Source organism: Podarcis liolepis (assembly GCF_965112155.1).
Source record: "Podarcis liolepis genome assembly, chromosome: 5".
Lineage (NCBI taxonomy): Eukaryota > Metazoa > Chordata > Lepidosauria > Squamata > Lacertidae > Podarcis > Podarcis liolepis.
In genome coordinates this window covers 33018907-33037269 of record NC_139556.1, presented here as the reverse complement: position 1 = coordinate 33037269, position 18363 = coordinate 33018907, and the positions used below count along the sequence as shown (strand labels likewise).

The window sequence follows — 18363 nt, the reverse complement described above, 5'->3', positions numbered from 1 at the left end:
CTGCAATAATTGCTTTCCGGAACCTTGAACAATCATAGATGCTAGTTAGCAAATAGGCAGAGGCATGCACAACCTACGCAAAAGGGTGGCGGGGTTTTTGGTTGTTTTGCATACAAGGAAATAGTCTCAAGCATTAAAAATGCTTTTAGGGATGATAGAGTATTCAGAGGGCTGAGCGGTCCCTTTCCATCTCCTTTGCAGCACATCAGCATTAAAGACAATGACTGGGTGGGAGAAGGCAGCAATTGCAAGGCAGAATTAGGAATGATCTCATCTTTGGGAGAAGTACCAGCATGAGCCACAAAATGATGCAAGGAGCTTCATTTTTGGGTTCCCTTGGGAGGAAGAGCAAGATTGATTCTTTAAAAAAGGAATAATAATGCAACTCTGTTGCTTGGCAGAGCATTTATGTAGGCAAGCAAGCAAACTATAGTCAAGGAAGTGCCCAGGTTCATGTGTAATGTCGTAGTTATGGTCAGTAAGGCAATAACAAACCATGGCTTGTTTTTGCTAACACACCATAGCTAAGACACTGGACAGGGTATACACATAACACTGAGCCATGGTTTATTGAACTATAGCTTAGTAAACTATGGTTTATAATTACAAAGCCAGGGTAATGAAAGAGTTCCAACCCCCAAACCCTCTGCCCACCTCATCTGAACAACAGGCTCCCATGATTCAACATGTACTTCAGCAACTGGCATTTGCAATTCTCCTTTATTTCTAAAGCAATTTGCCATCTAGCATGGGGGTGAGGGGCTGCTGCCTGAGAAACATAAGCCCAATGTCCCCTTGGACACACTGAACCAGCTATGCAGTTATTTGGATCCCAGCCTGTGCCCCAGGGCACAGCCACATAAGTAAGATATATGCATACAAATACCATATTTACTCAAATCTAATGCTCACCTTTTTTGGACAAATTACGTTGCAAAAATTAAGGTGCACATTGGATTTGATGGCATATTTACATTCGCCATCAAATACTTCTTTTTTGTTTCAAGGCTCTGAAATTTGAGGTGTGCATTAGATTCGATGGCGCATTAGACTGAAGTAAATAGAGTAAGGCTGACTGGAGGAGAGATTGTTCTTTTCTTTTAGAAAGTATTAAATACAAAGCTGTAACATACAGTGCATGGCTACATAAAACTGAAATTTAGATTTAACCTAAAATACAAATATTAATAAGCATTATGAGGGAGAGTAACAGCGTAATCTTATGCATACTGTGGTGTTTGCCCATTCCTTGGGGATACGTTTGTATTGGGGGAGAGAAAGGGTTAATAGGTTGACCAATAAGAAAGCCCAGAGGAGGAGTCTACCTGATTTTGAGGCTCAGCCCAGAGGTTTTGACAGTTAGTTCAGTTGGTCCTTTTGTGGGGGGGGGGGGGAGATAGAGGAGTCAAAGTGAATTAAGAGACAGGGACAAGACTGAGAGGGAATAATGTGACAGTGTTTCAAATATATTTTAAAACTTGTTTGTGTTTGAAATAAACTTTAATCTTCATTGTTAACTCTACCTGACTGAGACTCAATAGTTCACTGGGGAACCCTGGGTTTTTTCCACAAAATTGATGGCAGCGGAAGAATAAAGTAGTGGTGTACAGGTCAATAGTCTGTGAAACGACCGGGGGCTCTGCACAAACGCCACAGAATTGGTGGCAGTGGTGGGATGAATACACGGTGAGGGGAAAGGTAAATCTGGGAATGATTACCTTATCCTGGGTGTGAAGACATATTGGTGTAGTTGTGGGAAAACCCAGTGTGTGAGGCAAAGCCAACGTAATAAATTGAAGAGAGAACTTGAAGCTCTTCTGGCAGAGGTTTTAGACTTGTGGATGGGTGAAGTGAGCTTGCAGGGTCAGTGCAGAGACCCAGTGCAGGACTTTGGGGCCAGAGTCTAAAAGGGAACCTAGCCGGAGGGAATAGCAGTGAGGAAAATTTCTCTTCTCAAAAGTTGTCTTGCTGAGTTGCAGCAATTTACCTGGGAGTAAGCCCTGGTGGGGCTTCCTTCTGAGCAGACTTATACAGAGAGGATCTCAAAACCAAGAATAATAAATACTACAGCTATAAAATGTACAGTGGTACCTCGGGTTAAGTGCTTAATTCGTTCCGGAGGTCTGTTCTTAACCTGAAGCACCACTTTAGCTAATGGGGCCTGCTGCTGCCGCTGCGCCGCCAGAGCACGATTTCTGTTCTCATCCTGAAGCAAAGTTCTTAACCCAAGGTACTATTTCTGGGTTAGCGGAGTCTGTAACCTGAAGCGCATGTAACATGAAGCGTATGTAACCCGAGGTACCACTCTAATACAAAAAGTTTCCACAGCCATTTATTAGCTTAAGCTATTCACTCCTGGAAATTATGAAACCTAAATATAAATTAGAGAAGAAAAAGGGAACAGCAAAGGGAGGTGCATCATGAAAACAGAAGGGAAATTATCTCAACTGGTCATTCCATATAAAATGAATATAATAAAGATCAATATCTAAAGTCTGATTTATAAAAGGAAGCCATAAGCCATGGAAAGTTTCCTTATGTCTCCTCCCTTCTGGCAGCGGAGCAAGCTAAGGAAGCACTGCAGAGCAACTAAATGCAGAATGGAGTGCGGACAGTCCAGGATAAACCTAATGCACTACACAGTGTCAAGAACATGCTGCAAAATACGCCCACACAAAACCGTCAGTCTGGTGTGACCTGTCATCTCCAGGACATTGATTAGTATCTTAAAAAAAAAAAAAAAAACACTTGGCTACCACTACACCTTCTTATTTCAAGACACTGAGATGCCCACTTCCACTGTCTTTCAATAAGTAGATTTTTTGATTACCCTCAACACTTCTGGAGATGCCTTTGAAAATGGAAATTTCACTTACTTCCAAACACAGTTTTTACCGGGTTTTAGCCAGAGGAAGTAGACTGGATTATGACACTCCAATTATATGTTATAATAACTTTTAATAATAGTTTTAATATTTATATGCAGCCTATCCAACTGGGTTGCCCCAGCCACTCTGGGTGGCATTCAACAAAATATTTAAAACATTAAAAACCTCCCTTTACAGAGCTGCCTTCAGATGTCTTCTAAAAGTCAGATAGATGTTTATTTCATTGACATCTGATATCAGATAGATGTTTATTTCCTTGACATCTGATAGGAGGGTATTCCACAGGGTGGGTGCCACTACCATGAAGGCCCTCTGCCAGGTTCCCTGTTACTTCACCTCTCACAGTGAGGGAACCGCCAGAAGGCCCTTGGAGCTGGATCTGTGTCCAGGCTGAATGTTGTTTTCCGGTGCAGTCCAAAGGTTTGCTTTTGTTCCACAAGGTAAATAATTTGAGGACACAAGGCACCTCAATTCCCCAAGAGGCTTTGCTTAGGGCTCCCCTGTTACCAAGCACATGGCAGGTTCTATGTTAAAAATCAAGCACTGCTAGGAGTTTGCTTTTTGTTTTCCAATGTATGTCTTATCAATAAAAAAAATTGGTGTCGCACAAGGAAATTTTTATTCTGCAAGTGTGACCCAGAGAAAAAAGTTTGAGAATCACTGTTATATGCTAAAAGCAAATTCATTCTATGAACTCTGGTCAACATGCAGCCAAAACAGCATACTAGAGAGCTGTTTCTGGAAAGCCCAAGATTTATAGCACACACAAAACGAGGGGTGGGGGGGGGGTGGATATTCCAGTTAGCCCAGTGACGATTGAGCTAGAGGGGGAACAGAATACCATGTCCTGAAAAAGGGCTGATGGGAATCCTGAACAGGATCACGCCACACTGCAACATTTTGTTGCTGGTCCTGCTTGCCTTCTTTAACAATATTCCGTAAGTTGGATGCAGAATTTGTCATCATTTAGTGATTGCAGGAAGTACAGGTGCTGGCAGGTCTATCTAGCTGGTGCAATCTACATATCAGATGTGGCAATACGGGAAGAACTCCCGCAGAACCTATGACAGGAGGGCAGGGATGAGCAGAGAGTTAATGGCCTCTGTGAGACGCACTTGTGTAAGCCCAGAGCACTGAAATGTGCCAGGCAGAAGCTATTACAAAAGACAAACAGGTTTAGCAACAAAACCTTTGTTTGCTGTCCTAGATTCATGTCTACACCCAGAGCATTTGCTAACCTACTAGAGCTGCTCATACGGATCCCTCCCCACCAAATATTCCCTGCTTCGGAACATCCTAGCAACTTGAATAAATGATTCAGATATGAGATTCCTCGCAGTACTGATCATCTCCCATCTCATACTCAGGGAAAAGTGTGGGCAGGACAAGATCATACCATACTATCAACATAGAAGGATAAAGGTTGTCAGGCAGATGGTGATAAGGTGAAAATCAGCCTCTCCCCTGGCCCCCATTTAACGAGAACGCCTTTTTCACATAAATAGTATTGTGCTGATGTCAAGTTTTTTAAGTCATGCAATATTACACAATCCCAGAGGGGTAGCTACACTCATTAAAAACCATCAGAGTGACCAGAGTCTTTAAAATATACTTCTTATATAGCATTGGCTTGTATACACCAAAACCCACATCATCAGATCCAATGATGGGCCCAAAGTTACCCAGTGAGCTTCTTGGGTATGTGGGGATTTAAGCCTTGTTATCCCAGGTCCTGGTGTTAACACTCTAAACCACTGCACCACGGTGGCTCTGCATAAGTATAGAAAGAAATGAGGGGCAGTTTAGAGGAGGAGCTGGGAACCTCTGGCCCGTGGGACAATTTGGCATGCAAGGCCATTTATTATAAAACCATCCCCACTTGCCAATCAGCTGGCATCACTCTGCTGGGGCGGCGAGGAGGCAGGGCTCCATTCTGTGTTGGCTGCATGCCAGTTCTCCTGCCGGGAAATGACACATGCAGCTGGAGCAGCAGGGCTGAGCAGGAGCGAAATCCTGCTCTGTTTTGCAGTGCACACCAGTTTGAAAGCCGGTTTACAAGCAGCCCAGTGGATTTGTAACTGGCTGACTGACCGAACCCAAAGGGTGCTCATCAATGGTTCCTCTTCATCCTGGAGAAGAGTGACTAGTGGGGTGCCACAGGGTTCTGTCTTGGGCCCGGTCTTATTCAACATCTTTATCAACGACTTGGATGATGGACTCAAGGGCATCCTGATCAAATTTGCAGATGACACCAAACTGGGAGGGGTGGCTAACACCCCAGAGGACAGGATCACACTTCAAAATGACTGTGACAGATTAGAGAACTGGGCCAAAACAAACAAGATGAATTTTAACAGGGAGAAATGTAAAGTATTGCACTTGGGCAAAAAAAAATGAGAGGCACAAATACAAGATGGGTGACACCTGGCTTGAGAGCAGTACATGTGAAAAGGATCTAGGAGTCTTGGTTGACCACAAACTTGACATGAGCCAACAGTGTGACGCGGCAGCTAAAAAAGCCAATGCAATTCTGGGCTGCATCAATAGGAGTATAGCATCTAGATCAAGGGAAGTAATAGTGCCACTGTATTCTGCTCTGGTCAGACCTCACCTGGAGTACTGTGTCCAGTTCTGGGCACCACAATTCAAGAAGGACACTGACAAACTGGAACGTGTCCAGAGGAGGGCAACCAAAATGGTCAAAGGCCTGGAAACAATGCCTTATGAGGAATGGCTAAGGGAGCTGGGCATGTTAGCCTGGAGAAGAGGAGGTTAAGGGGTGATATGATAGCCATGTTCAAATATATAAAAGGATGTCACATAGAGGAGGGAGAAAGGTTGTTTTCTGCTGCTCCAGAGAAGCGGACACGGAGCAATGGATGCAAACTACAAGAAAGAAGATTCCACCTAAACATTAGGAAGAACTTCCTGACAGTAAGAGCTGTTCGACGGTGGAATTTGCTGCCAAGGAGTGTGGTGGAGTCTCCTACTTTGGAGGTCTTTAAGCAGAGGCTTGACAACCATATGTCAGGAGTGCTCTGATGGTGTTTCCTGCTTGGCAGGGGGTTGGACTCAATGGCCCTTGTGGTCTATTCCAACTCTATGATTCTATGATTCTACTCTTTGAACCTTCAGTTTTCTGTAAACTCTACACAGTGAAGCAGATTAAAGGCCGGGCTAAGGGAGAGATGGATCAGCGGCACACATGAAAATCAGGTCCTATCAACAGGATAAACTTTTTACGATTGATACAACTAGGCTTGGACTCGTCGGAACTGGGAGTGACTAGATCCCGGCAGGAGGCCATTGTCCATTGCAGAGTTGTTCCTGTGCCCCGTTCCCCTTGCCTCAGCACTTGGGAGTCAGTCACACCCACTCCCAACTGGATCATTCCGTCTTTTGCTGGGTTAGCTTTTTAATTTATGCTCTGCATAGCAAAGTGACACACCTGTCTCTGAAGAGGGAGGGAAGACTCCTTAAAGCAGCAACATGGAAGGTTTTTTTTTAAAAAAAAAATACAGGCAAGCTGTATTTGAAGGAATGCAAGTGTAACATGTCACTTTGTTTTTCACAGACACGCTGAAAACTAAGATTGTTGTGTGTGTGATAACAGAAGGGTTTTTAACTTACCTACAGGCATGAGTGACCTGTTTTCCAGCTCCGCATTTAAGAACTAAAGTCAGGTCAATTAGACTATAGCATCGGCATTCATTTACCCCCGCGTAGTGTATGTTTGGAGAATCCATAATTTGCTAGATTAAAAGGCAACTACCCTGCTCCACACACCCTTTCTCATTTTTAAATACTGCCCAGCTGTGTGTTTAAAATACCATTGTGAGGGGGGGGTCACACACACCCCAAACAAGACACCCCCCCCAATTGCTGGGGCCAATTGTCAATTGCCATTACACATGCTAGTATTTTTCTTTCAGAGATTTTAAACTGTGGGACCTAGAGATATACTTTGCCTCTTCTGTGCCACTCCCTGCCAAATTCTTTTTTTCTTTCTTCATGGTACTGCCATGTGATTTGTATGTATTATATTTCTCTTTGTAGAGATGCCAGAGCTGGTGGAACTGTATGAACTCTATTCAAGACAAGATAAAAATCCTCCTAGCCTGGACTCAGCCACACCTTCCTTTCTATGCAAAAGGCTTTTAAAGCTCATCTACATAAAAGGAGGAGGTTCCAATTAGCGTTCTCATTATATAAGTTTCAATGCATTTTAAAACATTCTTCTTCAGGGTGGGAGTAGTCGACTAAAGAATATGTTTTCTGCTTCCCAAGTTAAAAACATGGTTGAAATGCACTCGAGTTTATTCTGTTTGCACTTAGTTAATATTATAAATCATTTCAGGTGTCCTCCTTATTTGATGCTACTCTCTCCAGCCATGGTATTACAGCAGAGGTAAGAGTGAACTAATGTGGAGATGGTTAGAAGATTAGAAGCTACAAAACCCCCACTCTCAGGCACGAAGATCACAGGCAGGGCTATTTTTCTAGGAAAAGTAGTGCCGAACTCACCATGAAGACCTCCCTTGTTCTCTTAAAATGATAATAGCACCCACCTGAGAGGTGCCGGAACTGAGTTCCAGCTGAAAAAAAGCCCTGCTCACAGGGGACGTAGGGTTAGTTGGCAGCTCTCTGCCTGACCTGCCTCACAGGTAAGAACCAGAGGAAGGGAAGAAAATGCCAATAAAAATTCTCCACAGCAGCCGTGGGGATCTGGCAGCCCACAGGTCAAGTTATGCTGGTCTGGGATCCTCATTTGACCTGTCAAAGTGTCCAGTGGGAGTTGGGGGAGGTCTGGATTGACCCCTGCTGAGCACATGGGGGTCGTTTGCATAAATATTTCCAAAGGGTGAGGAACGTCTGTGACTTCTGACTAGGCACTATTGACTTTACCATTTTCAGTCTTTTCAGCACCATTACACGATACTGAAGAGAAGCAATGGGAAACAATGGTAGACTGTGGACTTTCCCTTTATCATACTAAAGGTCTCACCACTAGGTTCCCTGTGTTATCCCGTTATTTCCATCCCACTGTTATATGGAATGGAAATGGCAGCACATAGACTACTTCACAGATTGCAGCACTTGGGTGACTGGCTCTCGCATCAAATAATATTTGCATACGATTATAACACAAATGACAAAAGTCAATGTCTACAACATACATGATAGCTGCTACAAAAGTTGTCTGGTCTTACTATTGCTTGATCCTGCTAATGTCTTGAGTTGCAAGTCAATGCTTGAGTACTTTTTCTGCAGGCACACGGATACTCTTGTGTTTTTAAATTACTGTTGTTTCATATAACATTGTTATGCTGTACATTAGATGCCATCTTTGGATGCTCCCACAGAAAAATTTTATTATGGCTTTAATTGTGCCCCCTGAAAAAACCCACTCTTTACTGCTAAATTGACACAAATGTCAATTAAGTTTTCCGTGGATCGATTCAGAAGTAAAAGTGGGGTTTCCTGGGAGAAAGCAGTGAGGCAAACCGAAAACTGCTCGGACCCACACCTAAAAGCACAGGACAAGTGGAACACCTCTTGAGTCTGTGCTTTCTAGGTGTGGACAAGCAGAAGTGTGGGCTAGCTCTTAGACTGAACAGATTATATACGGTGATATCAAGCCCACGGGATGAGAGCAGTAGACGAAGACTGCCTGTGCACCTTGGTGCAAGCTTTGGTAATGTATGTGCCCTGTACCCCTCATACTACTGGGCTGGGGGAAAAAAATTCAACATTGCCAGGACACAGGTCCTTTCAAAACAACAGAATATTCTAATCAATGAGACTATTTAGAAAACCATGCATGGCAAAATGCTCTTGAACCTGTGCTATCATGTCTGAAGTCATAACTTTCTGCACAGATCCAGCACTGTGTAAGCGGCTTGGTTTTCAACACAGCTGATGGAGGATTTGCTTTCAATATGTAGCTGCCAGCATCCAGCTTTTCTTGTTGTTCAAGCTGTACAGTACTGATAGCTGCCTCTGTATTTTCAGCTGGGATGTTCTCGTGCCCTGCCCCTGCCGATATCTGGAGATTTCCATCTCTTTAGAGGCAAACTCTTTCCCTTAACAGCTATCTACAAGATTCTTCTGAGAAAGTCAGAGGAATTCATAGAGTATAAAAGCCAGTATTTTGTTACTGAAAGATATAATGCACATGTTGTGATATTTGCTTGACTGCAATGGGAAATTATTTTCAAGTCCTTCAACATATTCCTGTGGGTCTGATTTGTCACTGCAAAAGGTAGGAGTACTTGCCACATAGGGCTTTACATGCACCTGCAATTTAGGAGTAGGAAGAAGATAGAACAGTTGTTGGCATCTAGGGTCCTATCCTGCTCAAGCTACCGCATAATGTGCTACCCATATTTATATCCTGCCTCCTGCCCAAAGACAGATGGAGGGTTCTCATTTCATACTTGCAGGCACCCTGTGAGATGGAGACAGTTGGCTTTGCAGGGATATGAACCTGACTTCAACCACATCCTAGTCCAGCACTCTAAAGGCTACACCACCCTTTGTGTTAATTACATAGGTGGGGTCATGTTCTCTCACTTCAAGTTAGCTGAACTGCAGCCCTCTTTGTTTTAGGAAGGGACAGCTTGGAAGCCCCTCAGATGGGACTAAAAGACCTAAAGATGTTCAGTGTTCTGAGCTCCCTTCCCCGAATGGTGGCCTTTAATAAAGGTAGCGACTGAAATGCTGTCCTCCCTAACATACCTTTGAATCTTGGATGCAAAAGAAAAATATCACTACTGAACTTTTAGCACTAGCTGTGGCTATATTAAAAATTACACTGTTTGGTTTTTTAATGCAGAACATCTCGCTCCCAGAGATCTTTTGGTACCTATCTAGACTCCTCACCGAGATGTTAGATGGGAGACATTTGGGGAGATCATTGAGCTGGAGTAAAGTGCCATATTGTTAACAGTGTGAGGTGGGTTTACAGCCTACAAATGGACATTGAGCTCACTGAAAACACAGCTGTAGAAATTCAGCATTCATACATCTGAACGTTTTCAGCCTTAATGATCAAAATGACTTGACAGCAAGTTCAAGTGGCTAATGCTGCAATTTCAGCAATTAGCATACATATACGTAAATTTCAAGTGCGAATGAGTCAGATAACCCACAAGCAAGCCAGTCTCCCACCTGACTAGTCATTAGCACCTGGCTTTCTCAGCTGTTGAGCCACAGAATAAGCTTCCTGCCTAAAGGCACTTCTGATCTTATCAGTATGAAAATTAAGCAAAGACTGGGAAGGAGCACTGGAGTGGGAGGGAAGAGCATTTTCAAAGACAACCTGCGGAAGATGGACAAGGGGAGGAAAAATTATAGGACTAGGCTGCTCTCCTTTACCTATGTAGAGGAGAGTACCTTTATACCTTTACTTACAGGAGGAGGAGGAGAGTAGGCACCATTGAACGCAATGGAACTTCTGAGTAGAAATGTTTAGGATTGCCCTATAAGTTGCAGCTAACACCTTTGAAACCGCAACACTCATCTAGCTGAATGGACTCACAAACACATTTCCCAGCCTTAGCTCAATTGCATTACTAATCATGAGTCAAAAGGCAGTGCTCAGTGACAGCAGAACTGCATGTAAAAGCGAAACACAGTGGTCCATTTTACAGATTTATTCTAAGCAGCAAAATTGTCAGTGAACGAAAAGGTCAGAAGCATATTGGTTGCCTGGATATACACTTACCCCACCACCAGTAGTGCAATAGTAAGAAGAGAAAAGTTCAAAGAACTATGCAAATTGGAGTAGTAGTCCCATCCAACTATTCCTTGGAAGACTGAACTGTTTATTTCTCAGAATATATATAGCAACTTGATTGTACAGTGGTGCCTCGCAAGACGAAATTAATTCGTTCTGCGAGTTTTTTCGCCTTGCGAATTTTTCATCTTGTGAAGCACGGTCAAGTCGCAACTGCACCTCTTCAAGCAATGCACCCTGGGTTTTAAGAAAAAGGAAACAAACTCGCAAGACGTTTTCGTCTTGCGAAGCAAGCCCATAGGGAAATTCGTTTTGCAAAGTATCTCAAAACACGAAAAACTCTTTTGTCTTGCGAGGCATTCGTCTTGCGAGGTACCACTGTAATAAAACCTGAGAGCAGTTTACAAATACTACTACACGCACTGTAAATATGAGATAGCTAGATCTTGGAGACATGGATAATAATTGTAATAATTGTTGGTTCTTTTTCAGCATTGGTTGATGTTTTCCGTTTACTGGGCCAAGTCATTGCCTACAGATGCATCCCTTCATTCCATGTAACAGCAACATACATGGAACCCTGCCATTATGGGTTAGTGTTTCTAGTTAAATGTTGGTCAACGTCTTGTTCCAAAAGGCCACAACCACAACAAAACAGCGGCATTGTAGTGGTGGCAGGTGGGGTTTTTATTTTTAGCTTTTTTCAAGGCCAGGGTGCTCTAGAACATGGCAGAACCCTTTGGTAGAACTCCCCCCCCCCATTTATTTCGATCCATCAAAACATAATTTACAGAATGGCTTGAATCTGTGCGGAACAGGGAGTCTAGCCACAAGTTTCTACTCATCGGAGCTTAGCAAGGCTTAACTTCTTCCAGGGTAACGGCAGCTATCTAGGAAAGTCACAATAATGTTAGATGAACTGTTGTGTGAACCACAACCCTTGGCAAGCATCATGGTTCAGATGTTGCCCATAAAACCCAGCATCGAAAGAGTACCCACTTTAATTTTTGTATTAAAGAAAATGATAATAATGGCAGCTGTTACAGCTGTGAAGGCAAGCTAAGGCCAGAGGAGGGCTCAACAGGGGGTTCCTACATGTCTTAGTACATACCTTGGTGTATGCCCCCCACAACAGAAGAGTAAATCATAGAAGACCAAGGAAGGCTGTGCATAAATTATACAGATCAGATTTCAGCTCCTATTGGGACAGCATATAAACACACACCCAGTTATGAGACAGGGCCTACAGCTGCAGAGGGAAGTGTTGGCACTCTTAGCTAGGTATGGAGCTGGCTTTTCAAAGGAGCTATAAACACAGAGGAACTAGGAAAATAGGAACTGCAACAGAAGCAAATGTCATTGGACAACAAAAGCCCAGCACTTACATTTCTTTGCTCTCCTTCATCCACAGAATGATTGCCATACTACTATAACAAGAGTCTCAGCTCTCTTGCTTCCAGTATACATTGAAAACCATTACATCCCACTGTCAGTTATAGATGTTTGATGCTGTTTGACATTGACCGCAAGCTTTTTCCTTCATAAATTGTTACTGTCCCAACCAAAATAGGCATGGGAGTAGTGGAGCTGCAAACTCTTTCCATCCCTTCTGCAGTCCAGATATTCCCCAGCCCCCAGGCCTGCCAATTTGTGGAAGAAAAAGCTTAAACACAAAGGCCAGTATCAGGATTAAACATCAAGCGTGGTTTGGGCCCAGAGTTCCTAACTAAAGAACCATGACTGGTCTCCAACTCAGAGTACCCCACACCTGTACAAAAATAGTTTTTCTTGCTCGGTGAAGTGCGGGGGAGGAAAGGAAGAGAACCAAATACGACAGCTAAAGCTATTTCAAACTGGTTTACATTGTGACATAGATCTATCCCACCAAAGGAACAGCCACAGAGGAAGCACTATGTCTGAAATAAGAGTTCAGTGACCTAAAACGAAGTTTCATCTATGCCATTTGATCTCTGATGGCTGTTGCATACTGCAAGCCAATCATCCTCATTTCAGTCATTTGCCATGTATGCGTGACTTCGTTCTTAGTGTAATATATGGGAGGATAAACAGGAAGAAAGCTTTACCTTCCTCTTTGCATTGCTTCCAAAATTATACTGAATGAGATAATAAACATTCCTCACCAATAAGTACCTTCAGTAATATGTAATATTCAGTCTTATACAATGGGTGCTATTCAATATGTATTTTTTTAAAGGGAGGAAAGCATCTGGTTGCTGTTGAGCCCTAGGGAGCAGCTTTGGGCAACCCATCCCATGATTAAATTCCTTTTCCATTCCTTTAAACAGCTCTTCTAGCCTATTTTATCTGGAGAAAGCATTGCCAACGAGCAAGCATTAAATCATGGAGGTTTTATGCTATAGTGTTCCTATAGCTTCACAGTCCAGAGAGGGACATTTTCCATTTGAATCTGTGTATGCATTGTAGAACAAGCATTAAGACACCCAGCAATTTGGGCTCTTCATCTGATTATTTTTTTAAGGGTGTTTATTGCAATTAAGGAAGTAGACTTAAAGATGCTGACTTAAAGGTGTGTGGCTACGCAAGACACAAACAAGATCTGCTAGTGATCAAAAGACAGGACTTTATCCCTGTTTTCTCATTCTTGTTTCCTGGTCTCTGCTTTTCGAGTTCATGCCTGCCACTAGCTTCCCTTGATTTCTAACACCTCCATACTTTTCCACTCAACTAAATGGCACGAATCAGATAGGCTATATGCTGCGTGTTATAACTTGCACAATGCACAGCATCTACTTCTCTTTCACACAGGACACAATCAACTATCTACTGATACCTACGGTACTTCATTGCACTGATATACAAGACCTTGGGTATGCGTCAAGAATCAATGGTGCTTTCCAGGAGCCAAAGGCAGGGTTAGATGCATGCAATGCCCCCCACCTTGGGTAGTCTGATGTTACTACAGAACTCTCCTTGGCTGTCTTTTCCAAGTGATGCCTCCCCTACTACAGTTCCATTTAGAATTAGAACAAAACCACCACTGGGCAGGAGAAGCTCCACATGGCCATGTGGCAATTTCTCCATGTAGGACATCAGCCAGTTGCCACAAGAGTCACACTGTTATCAGGCAACATAAGACTCAACAAAAATAGTTTTAGATTGTTCAGTTGCATCTATTTTAGAGACAAGTTTGCCAGCTTCTTTGCATCCTTGAAATAGCACCAAATGCTTAGACCCAATGCCTCCTCAACCAATTCCCATCAGTGCCACCACTCACATGGCTGATGGTCACATATGATGCAAGTTGAAGTCCAATGCCATCTGGAGGGAACATGTTGAAGAAGCCTGACTGAGACTGACAAGAGGGCTTAATTTGAGTCAAGGATCAGCTTTACCTTTTATTGTTGAACCTTAAGATATTTTACATATTATGCATTGCCAGGGTAAAAGACTGCAGTCAATGCCAGACGGCAGAAAATGCACATTAAACTTGGCCTTAAGAGAACTCAGTTTTGCTGGAGTGGGCACCACAAGTAATGATTTAGCCAGAGATTCCCACTCTATAAAGGCAGAAGAACCAAAAGCCCATTAGCCCTCCCTGTAACTGCCCAGCAAATCGTATTCAGTTGCCTTGGAACCTGGAAATATCATGGCTAGTAGCCATGGATACAACCTGCACTCCATGAATTTGCTTAACCCACTTTCATTCCATCTTAAGCCAGTAGGGATTATTACATACTGTGACAGCAAATCCTATGCATTATGTATGATGGAGTTCTCCATCAGCATGATTTATGCTGCCAAGCTATTGTAGTAGTAAGAACCATTTGCAAGAGAACAGCCTACAGTCAGCTTCTTAATGAGTTCTCTTGCTACTTTTCCTGCATTACACTTAACTACTTTTAGGATTTGAACTCTTCTATTCCTTCGCAGGCCTCAGCTAGTTTGGACTGCCTCCCATCGGCTTCTGTTAGATAGGATCTTCCTTACCTCTCACAGCATTGCTTGCATTTGTGAAATTTAAAAGCATCATGAAACCTAACATATAATGCAACCATAAAGATGCTAGATGTTACGGACAGAAAAGCTTTAGCCAGGTGAGTTCCAAAATGCTCATTGCTGCATTTGACTCCCAGCTCTAGAAGAAAACTTTGTGAATGGGCCTGTCCCCTTGTGTAACAGACCTAAATATAACGCCCCCCTACTATCACAAAGCTTTACCTCTCCACTAGTAGGTCTCATATAGCCTATGATACCTGAAAACTGGTGATAGATAAAAGATGGATCCTCGGTTCCAAAGCATGTGCTACCTTTGAAACCTTACCCATTTATCAACCAAAGAATTATATGGGGTATACTTTCAGATGCGATATCTCGAGTCAGTTTGGGGGGGAGGTGGGGTGATAGACCAGCACTTCTTAAACATGTGGTTTTGAAACAATGGGCTTTCACAGTCTGGCTTTTCATCAGTGTCTACAGTATTTCGTGTTCTGATTGAAGTTCCACACACTATTACTTTTAAGTGGTACTGTCAATGCTTTCAAGAACACTTGATTATATAAGTTTCAGCCTTCATCTTTTAATCTCACCTGATTTGGTATTGTTTGACTGACTGGTGCTAAGCTCCTGGGGGCAGGGATGAGTCTCCTCCAGCTTGCAAGTAATGTGGCTGGATATGGTGCAATGATGTGGGAGTCGGGGCGTTCCCTGGATAGTTTGGAGTATCTTAGGAATGACTATGCTACACACACTTTTCCAGCAAGCCTTCCTCAGGGCAAGTCAGGCACGAAAAACTACTCTGCACAATGCTCTGCCTACGCAGCATAGAAGAGGGTGGCAGCAGGGAAGCAGCATGGGAAAAGGGATTTAACAGCTCTTGCATGTGGATTTTTTTCACAGCCAGATTAAAGCTGAACCACCATGTTGTCATGAGAGGGAAGCTTCTCCTCTGGCTGCCACTGAAGGCATGGTAAACATAGAATATGTTTGTCTAGACCAGGAATGGGGAACGTGTGGCTCTCCACCAATGTTGCTGTTCTACAACTCTGCATCACCTCCAACCATTGAGCCATGCTGGTGGCGGGACCTAGAGTCCAGCAACATCTGTAGGGCCCACAGGTTCTACACTTATGGGGTAGCCCCATCTGGCCAATCTTCTCTTTGCATTCTAGAAATGATCCAGGTCAGGTAGTTTGTACTCTGGTTGTAGCTGCTCTTTTAAGAGAGCTAAAAAAGTTAGCTGTCCCAAGGGTGATTTGCCATGCAGGATATTACTATTAAGACACACTCCTAATCAGACAGGACCAGCTCAAGGCCAGGCCTACATCTTCACAACATCCTATTTGTATGGTGACTGCATTTTCTCAAAAACGGGAGTGTCGATGGACAGGTTCTTAAGGACAGACATTTATGTGCATTGAGTAGTCTTAGCCTAATCAGGGCTCCCAGAGAAATCTACATGGCTGTGAGAGGACTGCTCACATAGTCTGCTTCAGGAAACAACCACCAAATACCAATGTACTTATGACAAATGCCTTCCAACAAGGGATAAAGTTGCCTTTATTCGTAGACAACCCCATCTGGGACCAGGTGTCTGGTAATCACTGTTCAATCAGGCTACAGCAGAGGGGGAGAGTGAAAGCAAAGCCACCATCAGCTGTGCTGAAAATCCAGCAACCTTTGCCTCCTCTCCTAGGACTGTTTTCATTCTAGATTAGTTGGTTTTTAACAAGTGCCAGGGTTTGGGTTTTTCCTGCTTCCTCTTGATATTTTTCCTTTTGTGCTGTGTCTTTTAGATAGCAAACATAAGCACAGGGCTGCTTTATTATTGGTCTTTGTAAGGTGCCCTGGGAGCCTTTTCAGCTGGAGTAAAAGGTTGGAAATAAATTGAATGGGTGGGATTTCATTGGGTAAGGGCCTGCAATATGAACTCTCCCTACTGCCCTCTCACCCAAGCAAGTCCTGCCTTCAAGTGAAGGCAAGTGACGGGCACTTCAGATGAAGGTACCTTTCAATTTTGAAATTAGGATTAGCAAGAACAGAGATGCTAGCAAACAGGTATGTTCCCCATATTAAAATACCTATCTGCCTTAAAGTCAAGTGTGTGCAACCTGCTCTGCTGCAATAAAGCAATCCCTCTCTTTCAACTGCCAAGGAGGAGGAAGTTGTGGTCTGCTGCAAAACAGCAAAGGGGTTGCGAAGAACAACAGAAATAGGACAAATGCAGCTTCACCATGAGAACTGAAACAAGGTTGTTCTGAGCAAAGTTACAGATCATCTAAACATGCAATAGCACAATACGTAGATATTTGTGGGTTTTCATACATCAGGCCGATTGGTACTGATTGTTCCTTTCATAGGATATTAAAAGCCTCAGCCCAGAAGCTTGTTATACTAGCTCAATCTAGGGCACTGCACACTATGGAATGTAATCACCCCTTTTATACATCCATCACATCTTTAGAGAAGAGAAAACCAGGGGAATTCTATAGTACAGCTGTCTCAGAACCTTCTGCTAAGGTATAACCATTTAAGCAAGCAAAGCACAAGTTTACAGAGATAGAAGTATCCGAGTTATGCAGCACTCTTGGCCAGAGACACATTTTGAGCAACACACGTGTTTTACAAAGCCTTCTCCACTCAAATGGCCAAATAAGTTGTTTCTCCGAGGAAGGAAAACTTACAACACTCTGGGAGTTGGGGACTAGGCTGCCCTTAGGGTCCTCTTCCAACTCTACAATTCTATTCCCATTACCTTGTTTTATTTATACACCAGCATAAATTTGGTGCCACTCTCTCCCCCTCTTGTGTATACAAACTATGCCCTGCTTGTCTCCTCACTAAACAAAAAATGTTGTCCTTACCTTGGTAGGCAGCCAAATAGAATGTTATCAGCAGCACCCACCCTTTCCATAAGCCCTCCATGTTCTTCAGTGTTACTGGATCCTTCTGGTGAAGAGAGAGAATGCCTCCTGTCTGCAATGAGCAATCTTGGGAAAGGCAGCAGGATGGAGAGAAATTAACACCCACACGCTTGAAGTTTCACAAGTACCATTTGCCACACCCAGCCTCAGGTTAATGCAATTAATGCACATGATCTGCAAGAGCCAGAGCACTCCCAGGTGAGAGGCTCCTCCAGTTTCTGTGTAATAGCCTAATCTCTGCCAGCTGACAAGATGTGGCTTCCTCTGTAGGTAAAAGTTGCAAGGCCAGGAGGCTGTGTGCTTTTATGAATATGTCCCAAGCACCTAAATTGTGCGATGTTGTGAGTCTGCCAACAGATCTCTTTAAAATCAAAATACATTCCTACAAGAGAGTCTAAGGATAGAGAAGCCTTTTCTTCTTCTTCCTCTTCCCAGAATCACCTTAATATACCCATTATTATACTAATGTAAATTAGGAGTGGTGAGAGGTCATTTAAACTTGCCAGATTCAAATCAGGTAGCCTGGAAGGCAAGAGTCCAACCCAGCTATGACCTTTTTCCAACTTCCAAACTGCGTTTTCCCAAGCACTCAAAATCCAAATCAAAGCACTAAGGAAAGGAAACCCTGTCTCATTTCTTCTTCTCCCCACTGCTTCATTACATCAGTTTACATGGAGAGGGGGACAAACCCTACAGGGGCAAAATAAAGGAGTTGGAAGAGGAGGCCTAACCCCCATGGAAGACAAGGCTCTGGTCTTACCCCCACCCCACTGGGCCCCAACCATATTCTTCATAGGAACCAATGGCTCCATATGTCCCTATAGATTGATATGGG

General features: G+C 43.3%; 1 protein-coding gene across 2 annotated transcripts in view; it reads right to left on the bottom strand.

Annotated features, from left to right (window-relative positions):
- LOC310706811 (prosaposin-like) overlaps window positions 1–17628 on the bottom strand; it is a 42518-nt gene extending 24890 nt beyond the window's left edge. For both annotated transcript variants that reach the window (XM_083503108.1, XM_083503109.1), the window contains exon 1: window positions 17469–17628. In XM_083503108.1, the coding sequence (XP_083359234.1) occupies window positions 17469–17529 (61 nt within the window). In that variant the 5' untranslated portion in view covers window positions 17530–17628. The remainder of the gene's footprint in view (window positions 1–17468) is intronic.
- Window positions 17629–18363: the final 735 nt, after the last annotated feature.